Raw genomic sequence first — 25,455 nt, 5'->3', positions numbered from 1 at the left:
ACGCTACTTTTACTCCGCTCCATTTATCTACCTTCAGTTCGCTACTCGCTACTTTTTTTAATCTATCTATTAATGTTTGTTTTGGTTTTTCAACGTAGGATCTACGCATGCCTGCGTTTCACCAATCAAATGCAGTCACAGGTGACGTTGGACCAATCAAACAGAGCCAGGCGGTCACATGACCGTCACACGTAAAATCCCGATTTAAGCAAGTTAAAAAACTTATTGGAATGTTACCATTTAGTGGTCAATTGTACAGAATATGTACTGTACTGTGCAATCTAATAATACAAGTTTCAATCAATCAATCAAAAGTGCAAAGGAAAAAAAGACACTTTTTATTTCAACCGTACTTCCCGTCAAAATCGCACAGTTCCTGTCTTCACAATAAAAGTGCCGCTCCATCGCGCCTGCGCTAACAAAATAAGAGTCCCCGAAAGCCAGAGCAAACAGGCTAGCAAGCTACGGAGTTTGCCGCCAATGTATTTCTTGTAAAGTGTATAAAAACGAATATGGAAGCTGGACAAACGAGATGCCAAAAACCATCTAGTTTCATGTGGTATTAGACAGAAAGGAGGAACTTTTTTTTCTCCTCCATTTAAAAACGTGGACGTTATCAGCAATACTGTCTGATTCCAATCAATGCAAGTCATCAGAATCAGGTAATACACCAACTTATATTCTTGTCTTCATGAAAGATAGGAATCTATATGTTAAACATCATGCATGTATATTCATTAAAACATCTTTAACATGTGAACAAAAACGGCAAAATAAATAAATATAAATTATATACTGTATATATAAATGTATGTATATATATATATATATATATATATACACACACATATATATATATATGATATGTGTGTATATGATGTGTGTGTGTGTGTGTATATGTATATATGAGGTAGATCACCTCGACTTGCTCATTTATTAAGTAATTGATTAACGTTGAAAAACTTATTGGGATGTTACCATTTAGTGGTCAATTGTACAGAATATGTACTGTACTGCAATCTACTAATACAAGTTTCAATCAATCAATCAATGAATGCCTACTGAGCCTAAGGTGCTGTTAAGTTATTGTGGCTCAATGTGCCTTATTTTTTTTATGTACTATTATTTAATATATATTATTGTTTTAGTTGCTTAAGATATATTCCTGGCTCTGAATTTGCTCGTTGCTATTATTATGTTTTTGTGCATTATTTGTTGCCGTAATCATTAAACAAACAGGTTACTCATTTACTCAGTACTTGAGTAGTTTTTTCACAACATACTTTTTACTTTTACTCAAGTAAATATTTGGGTGACTACTCCTTACTTTTACTTGAGTAATAAATCTCTAAAGTAACAGTACTCTTACTTGAGTACAACTTCTGACAACTCTACCCACCTCTGCTCGTGAGTAAAGCGCGTTCACTTCCAACTACCACTAACTTATCAGTGTGACTGAGGGACTTTTGAAGAGGAAATATTTTGTTACAATCTTTTATGTGGTGTTGCGTCCTGATTATTCAAGCTGATTATTTATTTACTTATTTCTACAAAAGATGAAACAAGCTTCACATAGCCCTGACTGAACGAGCATGTGTCGGACACATCGGGGTCCTTGGGCGAATTCTCGCTCATACGTGTCTTTCTTTGTGGGGTCTGTCCCGGTCTCTGGCCGTGCTGTCCCCCGACCCCAGCAGACGATGGCATGGAGCACAACAGAGGCCATTGCGGTGAATGTGGGTGTTGAAATTGTGTTTTTGTTTTGTTTTGTTGTTTGCCTATGGATGGAGCAATCACATGTGTGCAATATGTATATAATATATTGCAAATTTTTTGTTTTAGTTTTTTTACTTCTGTAGCTGCAACTAGAAATGGTGACGCTGAAGTGGCTGCTGTTTGCATCAGTTCTGCTCTTTGAATGTCTTTTATGGCTTTCGTGTTCTTTAATGTTTCCCTCTTGTTTTTTCTCTTTATTTTGTGGACTTTTTGTATCTGCACTGCAACCACATTATTTTACCTGTTGTGGAATAAAAAAAACTATATTATATCTTATTATAAGATCTTACTCATGTTTTTTTTTTTATGCATAGCAGCGGAATGTGACAGCTCGCGCGTGTCATAATTACGACGGTCAGCCGGATGGAAAAAAACTAACCAAAAAAAACCCGCTGATAACTGTACTTAATCCAGTACTTTTTTGGCACCGACCAAATCAAAATGATTTAAGACTAAGACAAACTTTAACGATCCACAAGGGAAGTTGTTCCACACAGTAAAACAGTGCAGAGTGGTAAGGATGATGCTCACAAGGGCACAAAAAGAGGGCAGAAACATAAAGACTAAAGATGTACCATAGTTCTAAATATATAAAAAAAATATTTTATCATCAAAAACAATTCATATTTATTCAAACATACAGAAGACCTGAAAATTGGTACTGTTGACTATTGGTATCGATTCCCAGGTACCGTATCGGTTCAAATGTCAACCGTTCCCATACCTGGTACTTGGTATACATCCCTAGTGCTGAGTGAACCTTAAATGGCTATTTGAGTCTGCAACTGCAAGGTAGCGCTAGCATAGCAACAAAAACTACACACATTTATGCCCTAGCTGCTCGTTACAATTGATCACAGGTATATTGCTTTTGAGTGTTTAGAAAAACTTCATATAAATCTAATCCATTATTATGGATATTAATATTATTATCATCTCCATTTCCTTATAGGCTTAATAGTTGAAACATTGTTCTTTAGGACACACCGCTTACTGCTTGTACACTACTTACTTCATTAAAAAGGTAAGAGTGATACTTAAAACAAATGAACTCTGGAACAGATTAAATCCATTCCTATCATGTACCACTGCACTTATTTTGATCAATGGTTATGTCCTCACATGTCACCTGAAAACAAACGCATACCTGTATCAGGCACATCTGTTGGCCTCATAATCCTCCGGATCTGCTCCATAGACTGCAGGTCAGGCGAGAGTCCTGCAACACACGCTTAACTTCAGTTCGGTAAGGAAAGTAGTCTTTGAAGATGAGCTGGAGGAGCATTTATACCTCCATGGCAGCAGAAGATCTTCTCATCGATTATAGCAGCAATAGGCAAGCAGTTGAAGCAGTCTGTGAAGGTCTTCCACAGCTTTATGTTGAACCTGCGCTTACCTGGTGGGAGTGCAAACACAAAAGCCTATGAGCAGTTTGTATGATGACTCAAGCGTGTGTCTGTGTTTTTATTAAGACGCACACTCGTCGTAGAAGCCGTAGATGCGGTTGATGGAGGCACACTCGTGGTTGCCTCTGAGCAGGAAAAAGTTTTCGGGGTATTTGATCTTGTAGGCCAGCAGCAGGCAGATGGTCTCCAGCGACTGCTTGCCTCGGTCCACGTAGTCGCCCAAGAACAGGTAGTTGGCCTCGGGAGGGAAGCCACCATACTCGAAGAGCCGCAGCAGGTCTGTGTACTGCCCGTGGATGTCGCCTGGGGACAGGATGGGGAGATGATTCGACAAACTCAGACTTTGTATATTCCAAGCACACTTTGCTTGTCACAGTTGAGCAGGTTTGGCAAACCTGCAGCTCTTCAGCCTCCTTGTTGTGGGAGAAATATATATATATATATATATATTATATACATATGTATATCTATCTATATCGCTGGCTAGGAAGTAAGAGTGCCAATTGCTCGCCACCAGATGGCGCACTATTTGCTGGCTGGCAAATGGTGTGCTAATTGCTAGCTGGCAACTACAAAGCAAATTGCTTGCTGGTAACAACAGCGCAAATTGTTAGCCAAAAACTAAAAAGGCAAATCATTAGCTATCTTAAGTGCTGACATTAATACATTTTATGTGTTTGTATTAAAACTGCGAGGTACAGTGAGGTTAATGCCAACACCATTTATAAACAAGCTTGCAGTGCATTGAATCAATGTTAGTGTATTCAAAAACATTTACATTTGTGAGAAATAATATATATGATAAAGTCCAATCAAGTAAATAATTTGCGACCACCCTGCAGTTCATCCGCGGACCGCCTGTTGCAGACCTCTGATCTAGACCACAAGTAAGTGTTTGAAATGGAGAGGTAAGTCGTCGTAGGTATCATTTCAATTCCATCCATCCATCCATTTTCAACCGCTTATTCCCTTTTGGGGTCGCAGGGGGCGCTGGCGCCTATCTCAGCTACAATCGGGCGGAAGGCGGGGTACACCCTGGACAAATCGCCACCTCATCGCAGGGCCAACACAGATAGACAGACGACATTCACATTCACACACGAGGGCCAATTTAGTGTTGCCAATCAACCTATCCCCAGGTGCATGTCTTTGGAAGTGGGAGGAAGCCGGAGTACCCGGAGGGAACTCACGCAGTCACGGGGGGAAACATGCAAACTCCGCACAGAAAGATACCGAGCCTGGGATTGAAACCAGGACTGCAAGACCTTCGTACTGTGAGGCAGACGCACTAACCCCTCTGCCACTGTGAAGCCCTCATTTCAATTCTAATTCTAAAAATTGGATATCACACCTTTTAAGACCCCGCAGATACCCTGAATACATAACATAACTGCTCCACTAGAGCAGTGGTCCCCAACCTTTTTGTATCCGCGGACCCGTCAACGCTTAATAATTTGTCCCGTGGCCCGGGTGGAGGGGTCCTCTTTTTTTTTTCTAAATGAATAAAAAATTATTCTGCAGCCCGGTACCAATCGGGCTAATAACAAACCACACCCTAACAGCCTATGTTGTTTGAATGACTACTTATGGAGCCAAAAAGTGATAGTTGCGGCCCAGAAAATGCTTGCTTCAGTGCTTTCAGGAGGTGTACTGAATGATGTAAAGACATTGCATGTGTGTATGTGTCCCTCGCAGTGACAAACACGAGGAGGCCATGTGTGAGAGTGTACGTGTGTGTGTGTGTGTGCGTGCGTGCGCGCGTTTGTGTGTGTGTGTGTGTGTGTGTGTGTGTGTGTGTGTGTGTGTGTGTGAGACACGGAGCGACCCAGGCAGGCACTGTGATGCAGTCTGGTTATATAAGAAAACTCCGAGCTACAGCAAAAGAAATAGACTATAACTCCTGTGTGTGTGTGTGTGTGTGTGTGTGTGTGTGTGTGTGTGTGTGCTTGTGTATAGAGTGTTGGTTTTCTTGTGGCGCAGCACATTTAGACTTACAATGCTGCTTTCTGCCTGAAGTCATCTTACCTTGTGTTATTTGTGAAAAGCTTTTGGTGTGTTTTTAGTTAATACATAAACATTTCTTAAGAACAACCCAAAGTCTTTCTGTGTGGAGTTTGCATGTTCTCCCCGTGAGTGCATGGGTTCTCTCCGGGTACTCTGTTTTCCTCCAATCTCCAAAGACATGCACCTGGGGATAGGTTGTTTTGCAACACTAAATTGGCTTTAGTGTGTGAATGTGAGTGTGAATGTTGTCTATTTGTGTTGGCGACTTGTCCAGTGTGTACCCCACCTTCTACCCAAATGCAGCTGGGATAGATACTATACACAATACAGAATACAACTAGTTTGGTTCTTCATATGACTATTATAGTCATATATTAACAATTAATGCTTAAGTTTATCTTAAAATAATAACACACAGTAAGGTTAGTGTGAAATATACCTTTTGACATATTCATGGCGTGCAGGTCTTGTTTTGAATTTAGTTTTTCTGCAATAACCTAATAAAAGTGGTTTCAAAACAACTTCAAACATGCGTTATCCTTTACATTTCAGTTGACTTAATTTACTGTAATTTTAGTCAGCTAAAATTTAGCTGATCAATTTAAATGACTAAAATACAACTAAAACTAAAATACATTTAATATAAAGACTGACTAAAACTAAACTAATAACTGCTGTTAAAATGAACAATGTATTTAAATTAACAATGTACAGTGGGGCAAAAAAGTATTTAGTCAGCCAGCGATTGTGCAAGTTCTCCCACTTAAAATGATGACAGAGGTCTGTAATTTTCATCATAGGTACACTTCAACTGTGAGAGACAGAATGTGAAAAAAAAAATAGAGGAATTCACGTTTTAGGAATTTTAAATAATTTATTTGTAAATTATGGTGGAAAATAAGTATTTGGTAAACCATTCAAAGCTCTCACTGATGGAAGGAGGTTTTGGCTCAAAATCTCACGATACATGGCCCCATTCATTCTTTCCTTAACACGGATCAATCGTCCTGTCCCCTTAGCAGAAAAACAGCCCCAAAGCATGATGTTTCCACCCCCATGCTTCACAGTAGGTATGGTGTTCTTGGGAAGCAACTCAGTATTCTTCTTCCTCCAAACAAGAGGAGTTGAGTTTGTACCAAAATGGATACATGGATGATACAGCAGAGGATTGGGAGAATGTCATGTGGTCAGATGAAACCAAAATATAACTTTTGGTATAAACTCCACTTGTGGTGTTTGGAGGAAGAAGAATACTGAGTTGCATCCCAAGAACACCACATCTACTGTGAAGCATGGGTGTGGAAACATCATGCTTTGGGGCTGTTTTTCTGCTAAGGGGACAGAACGACTGATCCGTGTTAAGGAAAGAATGAATGGGGCCATGTATCGTGAGATTTTCAGCCAAAACCTCCTTCCATCAGTGAGAGCTTTGAATGGTTTACCAAATACTTATTTTCCACCATAATTTACAAATACATTTCTTAAAACTTTTCACATTCTGTCTCTCACAGTTGAAGTGTACCTATGATGAAAATTACAGACCTCTGTCATCATTTTAAGTGGGAGAACTTGCACAATCGATGGCTGACTAAATACTTTTTTGCCACACTGTATTTCATAGCATGTCATTGCCTGATTATTTAATATTTTCAAAATACAGAAAAACTTCTTATATAATAATAACATATACAATATATCATAATTTAAGGGGTTTAGCCAAATCACCACAAAAAAAAAAAAAAAGAAGGTACATGCCTTTGTAAGTTTGAGAAAGATTGTTTAAAGACCATGACCACCATCAAGCAAAAGGTATTTTTAGGGGAACTGCGGACTAATAATAAATGTTAAATGGGTTATACTTGTATAGCGCTTTTCTACCTTCAGGGTAAACAAAGCGCTTTGACACTATTTCCACATTTACACACACAGTCACGCACTGATGGCAAGAGCTGCCATGCAAGGCCCTAACCATGACTCATCAGGAGCAAGGGTGAACCGTCTTGCTTAAGAACACAACGGACGTGACAAAGTTGGTAGAAGGTGGGGATTGAACCAGGAACCCTCAGGTTGCTGGCACGGCCACTCTCCCATATCAATAAATTAACAACAAAAATAAGTTTGTTGAACATTTTTTTTGGCATTACTCTTAAATCTGTGTCCTGTGTTAATTGTAATTAAAGGCCAAATCGCAAAATAAAAAATTATGTTGAATAATTGAAATAAAAAGTATTGTTTCATCTCAATACTGGCCCTGTATTTAATGAGTATCACATCGATAACAAAATTTAAAGTATAGCTCAACCCAACTTGAGACTGTGTACTCTATACATATTTTCGTCATAAGATGAGTGTGTAACCTCTCCCTGCTTATGGAATCACCATAGTAACAACTCACCTATAATGAATGGAAACTCCTGTGTATGGTGAATTATCAGTTAGACCATGGGTGCCCACACTTTTTCTGCTGGCGAGCTACTTTTCAATTGACCAACTCGAGGGGATCTACCTCATTTATATATATTTATTTATGAAAGAGACATTTTTGTAAACAAGTTAAATGTGTTTAATGATAATACAAGCATGTGTAACACATATAGATGTCTTTCTTTCACAAAGACAAGAATATAAGTTGGTGTATTACCTGATTCTGATGACTTGCATTGATTGGAATCAGACAGTAATGATGATAACGTCCACATTTTCAAATGGAGGAGAAAAAAAGTTGTCCTTTCTGTACAATACCACATGAAAGTGGTTGGTTTTTGGCATCTAATTCATCCAGCTTCCATACACTTTACAAGAAAAACATTGGCGGCAAATTCCGTAGCTTGCTTGATTGACATTCACGGCACCCGAGGGTCTTGTGAGATGACGCTGGCTGCTGCCAATTCATTATTATGAAAAAAATGACAGAGAGGAAGGCGAGAAACACTTTTTATTTCAACAGACTTTCGCGCCGTCCCTTCCGTCAAAACTCTAAAGGCCTACTGCACATTTCCTATCTTCACAATAAAAGCCCTGCTTCATGCTGCCTGCGCTAACAAAATAAGAGTCTCGGAAAGCTGGTGATGTGCACGCCAGCTTTCTGAGGATCGCTTGTGCACGCCAGTTTTCCGAGACTCTGTATTTAGTTAGCGCAGGCAGCATGAAGCAGGGCTTTTATTGTGAAGATAGGAAATGTGCAGTCGGCCTTTAGAGTTTTGACGGAAGGTACGGCGCGAGAGTCTGTTGAAATAAAAAGTGTTTCTCGCCTTCCTCTCGGTCATATTTTCATAATAATGATCTTGCAGCAGCCAGCGTTATCTCACAAGACCCTCCGGTACCGTGAATGTCATTTAAGTGACGTCTTGGTGAAGATTGATGATCACTAATTTTTAGGTCTATTTTTTTTAAAAGCCTGGCTGGAGATCGACTGACACACCCCCCGCGGTCGACTGGTAGCTCGCGATCGACGTAATGGGCACCCCTGAGTTAGACTGCGGTTGCTTGAGGAATTTTACACATTCCTGCCCCCTATAGGCCTGGCGTGGGGCAATATTAACCAGAATTGCCGTAGGAAAAGAGTGAACACTGACCGCAGATCTTGAGTGGGGCCTCCAGCTCCAGCAGGATGGGCTGGCTGAGGAAGATCTCCCGGGATTTGATGCAGAGACCTCGCACCTCTGCCTCGGTCATCTGGACTATCTTCCCTGGGCGACATCCCCTCACTGGGGCACATAGAACGACAAGGGGTCACATAACATCACTTGTTATACACATTACAGATTAAACTGTGTGTGTGTGTGTGTGGTTGTAGTGAGTGTAGAGCTCAGCGCCATTTTTACTACGTGAAGATTAGAATGGGCTAAAAGTTTTCTCACGTCAGCAGCTGGCAAAGTCGAGAGATAACGGACAAAGACGTATTTTACGGCCTAAAAAGTGTCTGGGATGGGCTCTCTCTCAATCACGTGACATGAAAAGTAAGGAGTCAGTCCTGGGGGATCTGATCATCATATAATCGTCATCAAGGACTGGCATAATAATTCACTGAGCTTCAAGCACACCTGTGAAGTGAAAACCATTTCAAGTGACTACCACTTGATGCTCATCGAGAGAATGTCAAGAGTGTGCAAAGCAGTAATCAGAGCAAAGGGTGGCTATTTTGAAGAAACTACAATATAAAACATGTTTTCAGTTACTTCACATTTTTTTGTTAAGTACTGCTCATGAGTTCATTCATAGTTTTGAAGCCTTCAGTGACAATCTACGTTTATGTCTCTGTGAGAAGGAGAGACAAGAAAGAGTGTGAAACGCATGTAGTGTAATGCCTGCAGCTAAAAGCAACTGTGTGAGAACATATAGTCGAATATCACGATGCAGTCATTTTTTATATTGCACAGGGACAAACCCGCAATATATCGAGTATATCGAAATATCACCCAGCCCTAATTGTAGTTTTAATTAACAAATTTGAATGTTTGAAGTCGCCGTGTGAAATCGCTGATGCGAATCCGTACCATGTCAATAGCAAAGCCAATCTATATAAGCATCAAGCTAGCGCATTTTATGAAAAGTGGAGCTTTACTTATGTTCGAGCATTTTTGGAGTCAATTGTTTTGTTGCAAAGTTGCAACATTACCTAGAGGTAGTTTGACGGAGTCCGCTCTCTGTGCTGCTGGAGTGATCGACAAGCTCCGAAGTGCCCAGCAACCGGGTGTGACGTAACACGCAAACCCGGTAGCAAAACATGGCATTGTTAGATTTCACGTGAATCGGTGCCTGGTAGGACCGGCTAAATTCGGTCGGTGCCAAAAAAGTACCGGATTCGGTACCCGTCTCTTGTCATTACTCATGTTTTTACCAAACAGAAGCAAGTCAACGCGACCGATCACAACAACATCGCAGTTGAAAACATGTTAAGTGTGGGAACATTTCACCATAGTCTTGTTTAAGACATAAATACCTTGTTATTTATGGCGGTACTTCTATGATACGCAAGCAGTTAGAGCGGAGGTAAGATGTGGAACATCTGGAGGATGCAAACTCAACTCCGGAAGATTACCTTGCTAACTAGATAATACAGGGGAGACAAATGTGTGTGAAATAGATTTACCTCTCATTTTATTCCACCAGCTAAGCTTTCTCTATATCAATTCAAGTACTTTTTAAAAATTGTTAGGACCTTCAGGTGTGAAGCCGCGTTAATTTGCAGTGCAAAGAAGAAAGGCACAATTACAAGCGTCAATCATAGACATATACACCTTTTCACATGCAAACATATCACTAAAAGAATAAATGTACTTGCACTCCTGCAAGCTCTGGCATTTTTAAAAGAGATTACCTCGGTCAGAACACAGCACGGGGCAAAGGCTAAAATAAAGCAATGACACAGATTTGCCAGCGCCATAAACTAAGTAACTGCTCCAACGCACATGTGGAAGGACACAATGTTCTCTATGCTTGTTAACATTAAATCCTTCTGACTTGAGAAGTTTTGTTTTTTAATTTGACTGTGGGTAATTGCATTCTTGCTGCACTTACATACGATAAAAAAGTAAATGCAATACATCGTGTTACATGTTGCACAGTTAATGGTCTTAATATTACTGCATGACAATGGTTTAACCTTCTCTATTATTTAATAAAATGTAATATTAAGCCTGCTAATCATTCTGTAATTGAGGACTCGACCAGAACATGTTATAAAAGTATTTACACAATATTTCAGCCGGCCAGAAACCTCCCACCCACCACCCCACCCGGCTTCATATTCCTCAAATGATCAAAAGCATGATCTTAAAGGGGAACATTATCACCAGACCTATGTAAGCCTCAATATATACCTTGATGGTGCAGAAAAAAGACCATCTATTTTTTTTAACCGATTTCCGAACTCTAAACGGGTGAATATTGGCGAATTAAACGCCTTTCTGTTTATCACGCTGGAGGCGATGACGTCAGAATGTGACGTCGCCGAGGTAACACATCCACCATTTTCATTTTCAACACATTACAAACACCGGGTCTCAGCTCTGTTATTTTCCGTTTTTTTTGACTATTTTTTGGAACTTTGGAGATATCATGCCTCGACGGTGTGTTGTCGGAGGGTGTAACAACACTAACAGGGAGGGATTCAAGTTGCACCACTGGCCCGAAGATGCGAAAGTGTCTGCCGCCAGACCCCCATTGAATGTGCCAGAGTGTCTCCACATTTGACCGGCGATGCTAAGGCAGACATGGCACAGAGATGTATGGATAAACTGCAAATGCATTTAAAACGATAGTCAACGAAATCAAAAAGGTGAGTTTTGTTGATGTTGACTGCCAGCTAATCGATGCTAACATGCTACGCTAATCGATGCTAACATGCTATTTACCGCAAGTGCTAAAGCAGACATGGAAAAGAGATGTATGGATAACCTGCAGATGCATTTGCAACTATATTACGTTTCCTTCCACCCACATTTAATGCGAAAAAAACACTTACCAATCGACGGATTTAAGTTGCTACAGTGTCAAAAGATGCGAAAGTCCTGGTCCGCACATTTTACCGGCGATGCGAACGCAGCTATTCGGCCATGCTATGGCTATGAATAGCATCAAAAGCTATTCGCTCAATAGCTTCAATTTCTTCTTCAATATTTTCATTCTCCAACCATCTGTTTCAATACATGCGTAATCTGTTGAATCGCTTAAGTCGCTGAAATCCGAGTTTAAATCCGAGCTAATGTCACTATATCTTGCTGTGGTATTCCCATTGTTTGTTTACATTGGCAGCACTGTACGACGTCACAGGGAAATGGCCAGTGTCTTCGCAGAGAGCCGAAAATAAGGCACTTTAAAGCTTTATTTAGGGATATTCCGAGACCGGTAAAATTTTGAAAAAAACTTCAAAAAAATACAACAAGCCACTGGGAACTTATTTTTATTGTTTTTAACCCTTTTGAAATTGTGATAATGTTCCCCTTTAATGTAAGACATTTTTATTTTCTCAATGTCTAGGTTTTCCTTACCAATACCTGTGGCGGTGGGGACATGGTTAGGGTTGATATTTCAATATTTATTTGCTGTGATGCATATATTCTTTAAAAAGACAAAAAAAATGTGAATATACATTTACAAAAAATTGGTTATTCGTAAGTATAGTATTAACATATATATTAGACTTAGACTTCCTTTATTGTCATTCAAATTTAAAATTTACAGTAGAGATTAGCTTGTTGAAGAACAGGACAAAAGAGCAATAAGGTGCAAATATGAATAGATTTACTTTATAGATAAATATATTGCACTTTTTCATATGCATCCATGTTTATGGATGTATGTTATATTGTCTTTATAGTCCATAGTCCAACGAGTTAATCCGTTTTTGGGGGGAATTGAGTGGATTATTATAGTGCATTCAAGAATCTTATGGCCTGAGGGAAGAAACTGTTACAGAACCTGGAGGTTCTGCTACGGAGGGTGCGGAAACTTTTTCCAAAATCCAGCAGTGAAAACAGTCCTTCGTGGGGGTGATAGGAGTCTACAGATTTTCTGAGCCCTGGTCAGGCAGCGGCTTCAAATGTTTGTATGTTTATATATATATATATATATATATATATATATATATATATTAGGGATGCACCGAAATGAAAATTTGTGGCCGAAGCCGAATAAAACTTAAACGCTTGGCCGAAGGCCGAATACCGAATAATGAATGCAGTTTTTCACAATTTTTTAAATATTGCATAAATAGCCTAGAATAAATATTTAAACATGTTTTTCAAATGAAGTATTTTTTTTTATTGAATATTGACATTTTTTTAATATTCCAGTAGTCTTTTTCATTTATATTAGGCCTTCAAACAAAACATGCATTCCAAAAAAATAAAGTGCATTAAAGTGGATGAACCCACAACAAATGAATTATTGTCCTTTTGGCAAAAGTCTGCTTAGCCACAGTAGATATGCTAATAATGTAAACAGAAGGCTTAAGTAAATCTCAATTAAGTGTGTGCTTGTAACCTCTTACACTTATACAGGTAGCCTACACAACAGGCTAATAATGTAAACAGAGGCCCCACTAAATCTCAATAAGTGTGTGCTTGTAACCTCATACACTTATACAGGTACACAACATATCCCAACGTCACCACGTCACTGCACGTTGGTTGATTGCGTCACCGCGTCAAAAACTTGCGTCACATGCCACTATTCGGCCTTGTTTTTAACTCATTCCACCGAAGGCCGAATGTGTTTTTTTTTTTGCCATATTTGGCCGAATATATTCGGTTACCAATTAATCGGTGCATCCCTAATATATATATATATATATATATATATATATATATTTATGTTTTCTAACATATCATTTTGTTCTATTTCTAAATTGCACTAAAATAAACTAAAAATACCACATTATCACTTTTGGTTCATATCGCCCAGCCCTAGTCAGCAGCCAAGATGAGTTTTTGTAACCTGTCCTGGAAAAGCTTTATTATAATTTATATAACAATTAATATATTACAAGAATCAGGTTGAATCTCGCTGGATCGGTTCACAGCCGAGTGTGAAGCGACCGGAATGAGAATCAGCACCTCCAAGTCCGAGTCCATGGTTCTCGCCCGGAAAAGGGTGGAGTGCCATCTCCGGGTTGGGGAGGAGACCCTGCCCCAAGTGGAGGAGTTCAAGTACCTAGGAGTCTTGTTCACGAGTGGGGGAAGAGTGGATCGTGAGATCGACAGGCGGATCGGTGCGGCGTCTTCAGTAATGCGGACGTTGTACCGATCCGTTGTGGTGAAGAAGGAGCTGAGCCGGAAGGCAAAGCTCTCAATTTACCGGTCGATCTACGTTCCCATCTTCACCTATGGTCATGAGCTTTGGGTCATGACCGAAAGGATAAGATCACGGGTACAAGCGGCCGAAATTAGTTTCCTCCGCCGTGTGGCGGGGCTCTCCCTTAGAGATAGGGTGAGAAGCTCCGCCATCCGGGAGGGACTCAAAGTAAAGCCGCTGCTCCTCCACATCGAGAGGAGCCAGATGAGGTGGTTCGGGCATCTGGTCAGGATGCCAACCGAACGCCTCCCTAGGGAGGTGTTTAGGGCACGTCCAACCGGTAGGAGGCCACGGGGAAGACCCAGGACACGTTGGGAAGACTATGTCTCCCGGCTGGCCTGGGAACGCCTCGGGATCCCCCGGGAAGAGCTAGACGAAGTGGCTGGGGAGAGGGAAGTCTGGGTTTCCCTGCTTAGGCTGTTGCCCCCGCGACCCGACCTCGGATAAGCGGAAGATGATGGATGGATGAAGGTTGAATCAAGAATTGATTCTAAATTAAATCTTCCCACCAAGAATCGGAATCAAATCGTGAGGTGCCCAAAGATTTCCACCTCTACTGGACAACATGGTAGGGTGTTCCCTTATGAATGTATATAAACTCAACGCATCAATAAACTGACTCCCCAAATATAAAATTCTCCATAAAGATAACGTATTTTTTATATAAATATGAACTGTGGCAATACGGAGGAGGACCCGGCATTTATTCACCAGCCAAAAGTCCCAGCTTTAATAGCTCTATTTACCAGTTCCTTCAAATAAAACCGTACACTGATTTAGCGGCTATTAACAAAAATGGATGTGCGTGGTAGGTACTGTGGTTGTTATTTAGGTAAATTAATTTATTCAACAGAAGATGCTGCGTCCTTTACCAAACAACACTCACAGACCAGGCAAAAACAACATGACATATTCGCTGTTCTTCATCATAAAAGTATTAACAATGCTGCTGTCCATGTGCATTCATCACAGCACGGACACTTCCACAGTGAAAATAACTGCCTCGAATAAAACACATTTTATTTCCTGCTGCTTCAAAGTGTGCCAAGGACACTTTATGTTGCCAAAGTGGCTTGCTTGGTCCACCACTCAGAAACGACCTCTCAGGGGAACATTATTAGGAAGATAAACTAGTGATGCAAATCATATTCTTTTTTTGTTGTTGCTTTAACACCCTGCTTGCTTGCAATCTGGTCGTCCCACTATAAAAAATGTTATTGAACAACTGGCTGCCCAAGTTAGCAAACATGCCCATGTTGCTCACCTAAAAGTAAATATTAAAATGGATCACATAATGACCCAGTTGTACATCCCCTCGGAGGTTTTGTATTTGCTCGGGTTTGTTTGTCAGTTAGTTAGTTTTAATGAATCTTTAAGGAAATGTCATAAACGCAGTAAGGAACAAGTGATCCGATTTTGGGGGTGATCCAGAGCACCACCTTAATATATACATATACATTTTTTGTCCCGTCCAGCCACTCAGGCAAATCATATTGTTGATGTAGTTGCTGTTCAGATTTACTTTACAAAAGAGAAGTGTAGGATACTTATCTTGGTGCCTTTTTTTTGTGTTTGACTTTATCAAATATTTATTTAGTGTTTGGGCCAGCCGGACCGAAGCATGCAGGAAGGGATAGAAAGAAGAAGAAAAACAAGACTGGGGTGGAAATTGGACAAGGGGGAGATAAGACATAGACACAAACAACAACAGCACAACATCAGCAAATACTATATGCACAAATATGATATGAAAATGATATCACAGAAGCAGTTAGTGAAGTATATATTAAGAACACAAATATGAAAACCAACAAGTGTAAACGTCTTCTCACTCCTTTTCAAATATGTATTAAAAAAAAAAAAAAGGCCATTGCTCATTTTGTTTTTGTTTTTTTCCCCCCGTTTTTTATTGTCTATTGTTTTCATTTTGTCATAATGGCTATTAAAGCTATAGCACTGTATTGGATCAGGCTTGCTCTTGTTTTTTTGCATATTTGAAATAAAATACAAAACAAACATAAAAATCATCTTATCATGAAAATGAACATTATAGCACTACAGATGAAGCGATAAAAATACCAATAGAAATAGCACTATTGATAATGAATAATAATAATCAGCTCTATTGTCGACAATACAATTTTGGCAAATGCAACAATACATAGATGTAATGAAAACTTGAATTACAAAAGAAAGTAGGTGAATGGAGGAGAGGACAGAAAGGCAAACTATATTAACCTTGTACATTGTTACAGTAAAAATAGGTTAAGCTTAATCAGTGTGCTGTGTTTTACCCAGTTTCCCCACGGGAGGATGTTAATATATGTTTGATGAAATGTTATTATATGCATGAGTGTATATGTGCTTGTGTATGTACATTATGTGAATTAGTACCTAAGTGCGCGCGTATCCATCCATTTTTCTACCGCTTGTCCCTATACGATATCAATATTTATTGCGGTAGACATGTAATAAATATGAACAAAAATGTGTTTGACAAAACGTCCAGGATTTTATTTTCTTCTATGTCGGAACAAACCGGAAGTTGCAAAACCAAGGTAGTTTGTTGGTTGTATGAACTAAGACACTCGCTCTCTGGTAAACAAGCAATGCAGGAAGTGATCACTGCTCAGTGTGAGTGACATCCTAACAGCCAATTAGGTGCCAGAAACAACTATCACGTTTGGTTGCGCAATCTTGTTGTCTCGCGGTTGATTCTTTATCCATTTCATCCATTTCCTACCGCTTATTCCCTTTCGGGGTCGCGGGGGCCGCTGGCGCCTTTCTCAGCTACAATCGGGCAGAAGGCGGGGTACACCCTGGACAAGTCGCCACCTCATCGCAGGGCCAACACAGATAGACAGACAACATTCACACACTAGGGCCAATTTAGTGTTGCCAATCAATCTATCCCCAGGTGCATGTCTTTGGAAGTGGGAGGAAGCCGGAGTACCCGGAGGGAACCCACGCATTCACGGGGAGAACATGCAAACTCCACACAGAAAGATCCCGAGCCTGGATTTGAACCCAGGACTGCAGGACCTTCGTATTGTGAGGCAGACGCACTAACCCCTCTGCCACCGTATGGCGTGAAAAATGAAATTCAAAATGAGTGCTGCAGAGAGTGAATGAATTGTTAATAAAACAGCAAAAGTCACATCAACAGTATGGCAGTTTTTTGGATTTCACAAAACGGACCATAGTTAGTCTAAAGTGTTCTGTAAATTATGCAAGGGGCCCACCCCACCAAGACCGGTAATACCACACCGCCTTCAAGTTCAAGTTACAAGTTTCATTTACTCAGACATTTAAACATTTGGCAGATAACAAGAAGACATGTTTTATACATATAGTCTAAAATGGAATAGGCAGAATCTAAAAGGTTATTATACATGAATTGATTAACGTGGACCCAGACTTAAACAAGTTGAAAAACTTATTAAGGTGTTACCATTTAGTGGTCAATTGTATGGAATATGTACTGTACTGTGCAATCTACTAATAACAGTCCCAATCAATCAATCAATCAATCAATCAATCAATCAATCAATATCCCAAAGTATTTACAAAAAACCCCCAGAAAAAACTATTAATGTGTTATGCATGCAGTTGTACATTATTTTGCCCTGTTTTGGTTTTTTGTTTCCCTTTCATCACAAAAACAATCATGAAAAAGCGCTATCATATTAATGTTACATCCTTAGCAACCAGCAACATATTCTTTAATAATCAAGCCACACTCACTCCTTATAGCACAGCCGCAACTTATTGGCATGAAACCTGCAGAAAATAGTTCTTCTCTGGTTTCTCTTTGTTTACATGTTCGCCCTTTGCACTATTTACTAAGCGTTTCCTACATAATTCAATATATTTGCACATTAATTTTAAGAGATTATTGTTAAGTGTTCAAATTGATTTTAGAATTGCATTAACATTGATTGTTTAAGTGTTTTCCATGGTTGTGTTGACAATTCCTTTCCTTTCTGCTTTAATAGAGGAGGGGATTATAATCAGAAGACGGTTACATTTCATATAAAAATGCTTAAATGTAATATATTGTATTTTGGTCCTTAACTTCAATATAAAAATATCAATAACTATTGATATCAAGCGATACAAAACACTTATATTGTGATACAGTTTTCACCCATGTTGCCGAACCCTAGTAGATATAGTATCAAAGTTATGTAACGATGAAGGTTTACGTTGTTACATTAAATTTCTTTTTGTAAATAATGCAGATGTGCAAAGGTTTTTACTAACTGGAAACATCTGAAACGTTCTCCAAAAGCTGTAATTTTAAATGTTTTAAAAGACACGGCTGACGTTAAAACTATGCTAGGAACACATCCAAATGGATAACGTGACAGACATTCTTTGTAAATGTTAAAAAAATGTTCATTAGCTGGTAACGTCAGAGAAGCATTTAACGAGGTAGTATTAATAAGTAGACAACGTCAGAGTTAAGGATGACCGCTCCAAACATTCCACTGAAGTTAACCCTTGTATTATGTTGGGGGAAAATGACATTGATTATGTTGCGGGTCATTTTGACCCGTACGGTGTAAATGCACTCAAAACAGTCAAAAAAACAGGTTAAACCAATAACAACTTTATTTTAGGTTCAATACAAATTTAGAAAAGTGACATACAATACATTTTTAATTCCAATTGTATTATGTTAAGGGTCAATTTGACCCATTTCAGTTTTTGTGTTGACCAAAGTACTGGTTATCCTTTCTTTTTCTTGCTGAAATTTGGTGACTTTTCCTCATCTAGGGTCATGAACTGGTGTGTAAATCTGGACATTTTGATATTTAGTGGAATGTCTGTGCAGAGTTTGTATACAAAGATGATGTTGCGAGTCATTTTGACCTAGGATCTTTAATGTGGGTAAATAGCTGTTCAGATCCAAAAATAAACATGTCTCCTTGATGTACTTTTTACTTTGATGTACAATTGTTTGTATTTTGATTGTCTCTGAGACCCAGAGCCAGGTGTGTGAAGAGAGGGAACTTTCTCACACTTGTCCTTGTCACTGTTCTCATGTCATCTCTTTGACAAACTCACCAAATATGAGCTCCAGAAGGATGACATCTGAGGAGGCTTTATCACAGGATTTTACAACAAAGGTACATTTTCAACCCATTTATCCCACAAATCTCTGATCGCAGCTAGTTTGTCTCTTTCACGTCGACCAGCTCTGGTGTCGCGGTTGTCAAAGCGGATCACACAAGATATCATGTGGAATGTATCCAGAGACATTGTTGCACGAAAGATTGGTCTTCCATTCTCTTCATTCCATAGACTTGCAGTGGCTTCTCCCTTTGACCTGTACACTCCAGCTAATAACAGAACTCCAATGTAAACATGCAAGTCAGTCTGATCCAGTGGCTTTCATTTCTCTTGAAACACACGTCTCCCCTCCAAGTTGGTAATTTTCCAGTATAATCCTCTCTATTGGTGGGGATATGAAATGCTGATTGAATCTCATCAACTCGTGTGACAGCAAATCGTGTAGGACATTGTCATTTTGATCACATTGGATAGATGATAGTCTAACTCGGCTTGGGTGTGGTGATGTTGACCATTTTATATTACCGTCCTTAGATGCTCATGCCCCCTCTGTGGATGATGATTGCTGCATTCCTTGGTTTTCATCTGTTGGAGGAACAACGGCAGACTCGTCCTCTGAATCCTCCTCATCGTAGGAAAATTGATTATCTGGATCAGCAATAACATTGTCTTCTGTCTCTGAAAAATCCTCTGTTTCTGAAATCTCTTCCTCTACATCACTATCCCAGTTAAAAATCTGTGATAAAGTCTCCTCAGATGTCATCCTTCTGGATCTCATTTTTTGGTGAGTTTGTCAAAGAGATGACATGAGAACAGTGACAAGGACAAGTGTGAGAAAGTTCCCTCTCTTCACACACCTGGCTCTGGGTCTCAGAGGCAATCAAAATACAAACAATTGTACATCAAAGAGACATATTTATTTTGGATCTGAAAAGCTATTTACCCACATTAAAGCGTCTGGGTCAAAATGACCCGCAACATCATAGTTGTATACAAACTCTGCAATACATTCCACTACACATCAAAGTGTCCAGATTTTACACACCAGTTCATGGCCCTAGATGAGGAAAAGTCACCAAATTTCAGCAAGAAAAAGAAAGGATAACCAGTACAGGGGCGGTTTAGCTCGGTTGGTAGAGCGGCCGTGCCAGCAACTGTAGGGTTGCAGGTTCGATTCCCGCTTCCGCCATCCTAGTCACTGCCGTTGTGTCCTTGAGCAAGACACTTTACCCACCTGCTCCCAGTGCCACCCACACTGGTTTGAATGTAACTTAGATATTGGGTTTCACTATGTAAAGCGCTTTGAGTCACTAGAGAAAAAGCGCTATATAAATATAATTCACTTCAATTCACTTCACTTTGATCAACACAAAAACTGAAATGGGTCAAATTGACCCTTAACATAATAGAAGGGATAAGTGAACATTTAAGTGAAAAGATCAGTTAGAATAATACATAATGTTGGATGTAGAGAACATCCATCCATCCATCTATTTTCTACCGCTTATTCCCTTTAGGGTCACGGGGGGCGGTGGTGGCTATCAAAGCTACAATCGACCAAACCTTTATTTATTGATCCAAAAAAAAATCGAAATTCAGGGCAATGCATTTGTAAACAGTTACAATTATGCACAAAGCAAACTATCACCTGCTACTAGGGCTGGGCGATATATCGAATATACTCGATATGGCGCGGGTTTGTCTCTGTGCGATATAGAAAATGACTATATCATGATATTGGAGTATACGTTCTCACGCAGTTGCTTTTAGCTTCGGGCATTACACTGCAGGTTTTCATCACTCTTTCTTTTCTCCTTCTCACAGAGTCATAAAACAAGCGCACCTTGTTACATGCGTGACAGTATGCAACGTCATACGCCCTCGCGGAGTAGAGAGGTAGCGGCATGGGTAACGTTAGCTGTGGTGCTAACGGAGTGGTGCAAGTGGTAATACGAGAGAAAGAAGGTGCGAATCTGGTAACAAATGAAGGAAGAATTCCCAAGCCAAACAGCAAGGGGTCCATCATCTGGCGGTTGTTTGGCTTCCAACGGGAATATGTTAAACAGAATATCGCTTTCTGTCGGTGTTTTGTTTATATTTGCCGGGTCAAATGTCCGTCTCCGTTTATCACGTTTTTATTGGTCATAAATTCTGATTCGCCGAACGTTTTATCAATCACAAATAATGCCTCAGTTTGCACTCGGACAATTTTACCGCGAGGGGCTGTCAAAAGAAAGACTAACGTGAGTGTAAAGTCAACCTTTTTTAATTAATCCTGTGCTAGGGCTCCAGTAAATTAGTTGCTTTACGCTTTGTGAGTTAATGGAAACTTCATTTTTTATCTCCTGCTGGATCGATATCGTTCGAGGATGGAGACAGGCTAGCTGTTAGCTTCAAGCTAACCAGCACCCCACCAGACTCCTCCACCCCCGAAAAGTACTTTGCATGTCAACAAACAGGGCAAATATGCGCCTTTTGAAGTGTTACGGTGCGAGGAGTGATCAAAAGGAGTCTCTTGGAGAAATGGCTGACAACTTAGCAGGTGTCGCTCGCATCGCTGACAGTGACATAATCACCATCAACATTCTAAAAATACTAATAAAATAAACAAAAGCATAAAAGTGGAAAATAAAAGAATACAGGTGAAATGTAATCCAGAAAAAGTTGCAATGTCGACTAATAAAACAAAGCTCTGTTTTTTTTTCTTTAAAACTGTCATGTCTCAAAACATAATATTTAATTAAAATCAATGTTTTTATGAATTATTGACTTATCCAAGGCTCGGATTACTTCACATCAAATATTCCACTTTAAAAAATGTTTGTGTGCGTTTGGCAGAAAAAAAAACAGGGCAGAAAACAAACAAACATAAAAAAAGAAATTAGAATTAGAATTGACAGATAAATCTGAAGTTGATGTAGACTCTAGAGATTTAAGCGTAACATAAATAATGCATGTATGCCCTGGCACACAATTATCATAATTTCATGACCGAAGCAAACAACGTTTTACACTTTTATACTGAAATATATACACCTACAACTTATTAAATACAAAAATAGAAAAAACTACTGGCAGCGGTAAAGTTTAGATCCATGAAGGAGAGAAGAAAGTGAATGAATGTTTATAACTGAATACATTTACATATGCATAAAAATGTGTTTTCTTTTGTATTATTTTTTAATGAACCAAGTAACATTTATGACAACCTTTTTTCCAAAACACAATATAGATAGAATGTGAGATATAACAGGATAATGCATACATTTATCATTTGTTTTCAAAACGGTTACAAAAAAAGTGAGACCCTAAAAATTTACTGTGGGACACTATTTTTATGACCTGATGGGGTCTCCTGGGACCCCGTTTTGAAAATTCCTAGTGCCAACACTGCCTCGAACGGTGTTTTTCGACCACTGCGCCGCGGCGTGTCGTGAAATACAGTCTGGTGTGCCGTGGGATATTATGTGATTGCACCTAACTGGGTTAAAAATATTTTTGCAAACCAGTAGTTGTAATCCGCAAATAATGTGCCGTTGTTGAGTGTCTGTGCTGCCTATACTGTCTAGAGCAGTGGTTCTCAACCTTTTTTAAGTGATGTACCCCCTGTGAAAAACATTTTAATTCAAGTACCCTATAATCAGAGCAAAGAATTTTGGTTGAAAAAAAGAGATAAAGAAGTAAAATACAGCACTATGTCATCAGTTTCTGATTTATTAAATTGTATAACAGTGCAAAATATTGCTAATTTGTAGTGGTCTTTCTTGAACTATTTGGAAAAAAAGATCTCAAAATAACTAAAAACTTGTTAAAAAAAACAAACAAGTGATTCAATTATAAATAAAGATTTCTACACATAGAAGTAATCATCAACTTAAAGTGTCCTCTTTGGGGATTGTAACAGAGATCCATCTGGATTCATGAACTTCATTCTAAACATTTTTTCACACGCACAAAAAAAAGAAATCTTTAACATCAATATTTATGGAACATGTCCACAAAAAATCTAGCTGTCAACACTGAATATTGCATTGTTGCATTTCTTTTCACAGTTTATGAACTTACATTCATATTTTGTTGAAGTATTTTTCAATAAATGTATTTCTAAAGGATTTTTTAATTGTTGCTATTTTTAGAATATTTCTGAAAAACCTCACGTACCCCTTGGCGTACCTTCAAGTACCTCCAGGGTTACGCGTACCCCCATTTGAGAACCACTGGTTTAGAGTAACTGTGTAATACTCTTCCATATTAATAGGTAGCAGCAGGTAGCTAACTGCTTTGTAGATGTCGGTAATGACGACGATGGTTTGTCGTGATCACGATATGCAGACGACAGCGGGAGGCAGCGTGCAGGTACAAAGGTATTTAATACTTAAACCAAAAATAAACAAAAGGCGAATGCCGCTAAGAAAAGGCTTAGGGATGGGTATGCAAAATGAAACTAAAACTGAACTGGCTGCAAAGTAAACAAAAACAGAATGCTGGACGACAGCAAAGACTTACGGCGTGTGGAGCAGAGACGGCGTCCACAAAGTACATCCGAACGTGACATCACAATCGACAATGTCCCCACAAAGAAAGATAGCATCCACACAACTTAATCAAAGTCTTGTTTGCTAAAACAAAGCAAGTGCGGGGAATTGGACCCCTAAAGGAAGACATGAAACTGCTACAGGCAAATACCAACAAAACAGGAAAAGCCACTAAAATGGGAATGCAAGACACGAATTAACCTACTCAGTGGCCTAGTGGTTAGTGTCTGCCCTGAGATCGGTAGGTTGTGAGTCAACCCCCGGCCGAGTCATACCAAAGACTATAAAAAAAAATGGGGCCTATTACCTCCCTGCTTGGCACTCAGCATTAAGGGTTGGAATTGAGGGTTAAATCACCATAAATGATTTCCGGGCGCGGCACTGCTTCTGCCCACTGCTCCCCTCGCTTCCCGGGGGGTGGTCAAGGGGATGGGTCAAATGCAGAGGACCACACCTAGTGTGTGTGTGACAATCATTGCTACTTTAACTTTAACTTTAAAACACTAGACACAGGAAAACCACCAAAAAACTTAAATTAAGTCACGACTTGGTGTGACAGGTGGTGACAGTACACCTTCTTTGAGTGAAGAGCGATAGCGATGCATGCTTGGTTATAGTTTGAATTCATATCCAACAATTGCGAAAACAACTTTTTTTTGTCAATATCAGCTTCACTGGCCTAGAACAGTGTTTTGCAACCACTGTGCCGCAGCACACTGTACTGTGAGATACAGTCTTGTGTGCAATGGGAGATTATGTAATTTCACCTATTTGGGTTAAAAATATTTTTTGCAAACCAGTAATTCTAGTCTGCAAATGATGTGTTGTTGTTGGGTGTCGGTGCTGTCTAGAGCTGAGCAGAGTAATCATTTAATACTCCTCCATATCAGTGGGTGGCAGCCGGTAGCTAATTGCTTTGTAGATGTCGGGAACAACGGGAGGCAGGGTGCAGGTAAAAAGGTGTCTAAAGCTTAAACCAAAAATAAACAAAAGTGAGTGCCCCTAAGAAAATGTGTCGACACTTAGAGATGGCAATGCAAAACGAAACTAAAACTGAACTGGCTACATCCACCCATCCATTTTATACTGCTTATTCCCTTTTGGGTTCCCAGGGGGCGCTGGCGCCTATTTCAGCTACAATCGGGCCTGGATGAGTCGCCACCTCATCGCAGGGCCAACACAGAGAGACGGACAACATCCACACTCACATTCACACACTAGGGCCAATTTAGTGTTGCCAATCAACCTATCCCCAGGTGCATGTCTTTGGAAATGGGAGGAAGCCGGAGTACTCCACATTCACGGGGAGGACATGCAAACTCCACACAGAAAGATCCCGAACCTGGGATTGAACCCAGGACTGCTGGACCCTCGTATTGTGAGGCAGACGCACTAACCCCGCTGCCACCGTGAAGAACCGGCTACAAAGAAAACAAGGACAGAATGCTGGACGACAGCAAAGACTTACTCTGGAGCAAAGACGCCGTCCACAAAGCACACCCGAACATGACACGACAGTCAACAACGTCCCCACAAACAAGGACAAAAACGGAAATATTCTTGATTGCTAAAACAAGGTATATGCGGGAAATATCGCTCAAAGGAAGACATGAAACTGCTACAGGAAAATACCAAAAAAAGAGAAAAAGCCACCAAAATAGGAGGGCAGTGCAATAACTAAAACACTACACAAGGGAAAACTGCAATAAACTCCAAATAAGTCAGGGCGTGATGTGACAGGTGGTGACAGTATACCTACTTTGAGACAAGAGCTATAGTGATGCATGCTCGGTTATGTTTTAAAGTCATATCCAACAATTGCGACAACGACTTTTTACTGTCAACTTAGTTTTGTTTTTTAA

At 39.7% G+C, this 25,455-nt stretch overlaps 1 protein-coding gene across 1 annotated transcript in view; it reads right to left on the bottom strand.

Annotated features, from left to right (window-relative positions):
• Positions 1–25,455, bottom strand: part of LOC133550061 (serine/threonine-protein phosphatase PP1-beta catalytic subunit-like) — a 38,539-nt gene that overhangs the window by 10,817 nt on the left and 2,267 nt on the right. Inside the window, exons 2-5 of the mRNA XM_061896087.1 lie at positions 8,762–8,893; positions 3,255–3,485; positions 3,068–3,172; positions 2,924–2,995 (exon numbers count right to left, since the gene is read on the bottom strand). Coding sequence (XP_061752071.1) covers positions 2,924–2,995; positions 3,068–3,172; positions 3,255–3,485; positions 8,762–8,893 — 540 coding nt within the window. The remainder of the gene's footprint in view (positions 1–2,923; positions 2,996–3,067; positions 3,173–3,254; positions 3,486–8,761; positions 8,894–25,455) is intronic.

This window comes from Nerophis ophidion, linkage group LG03, assembly GCF_033978795.1.
Source record: "Nerophis ophidion isolate RoL-2023_Sa linkage group LG03, RoL_Noph_v1.0, whole genome shotgun sequence".
NCBI lineage: Eukaryota > Metazoa > Chordata > Actinopteri > Syngnathiformes > Syngnathidae > Nerophis > Nerophis ophidion.
This window is presented reverse-complemented; position numbering and strand designations above follow the sequence as displayed.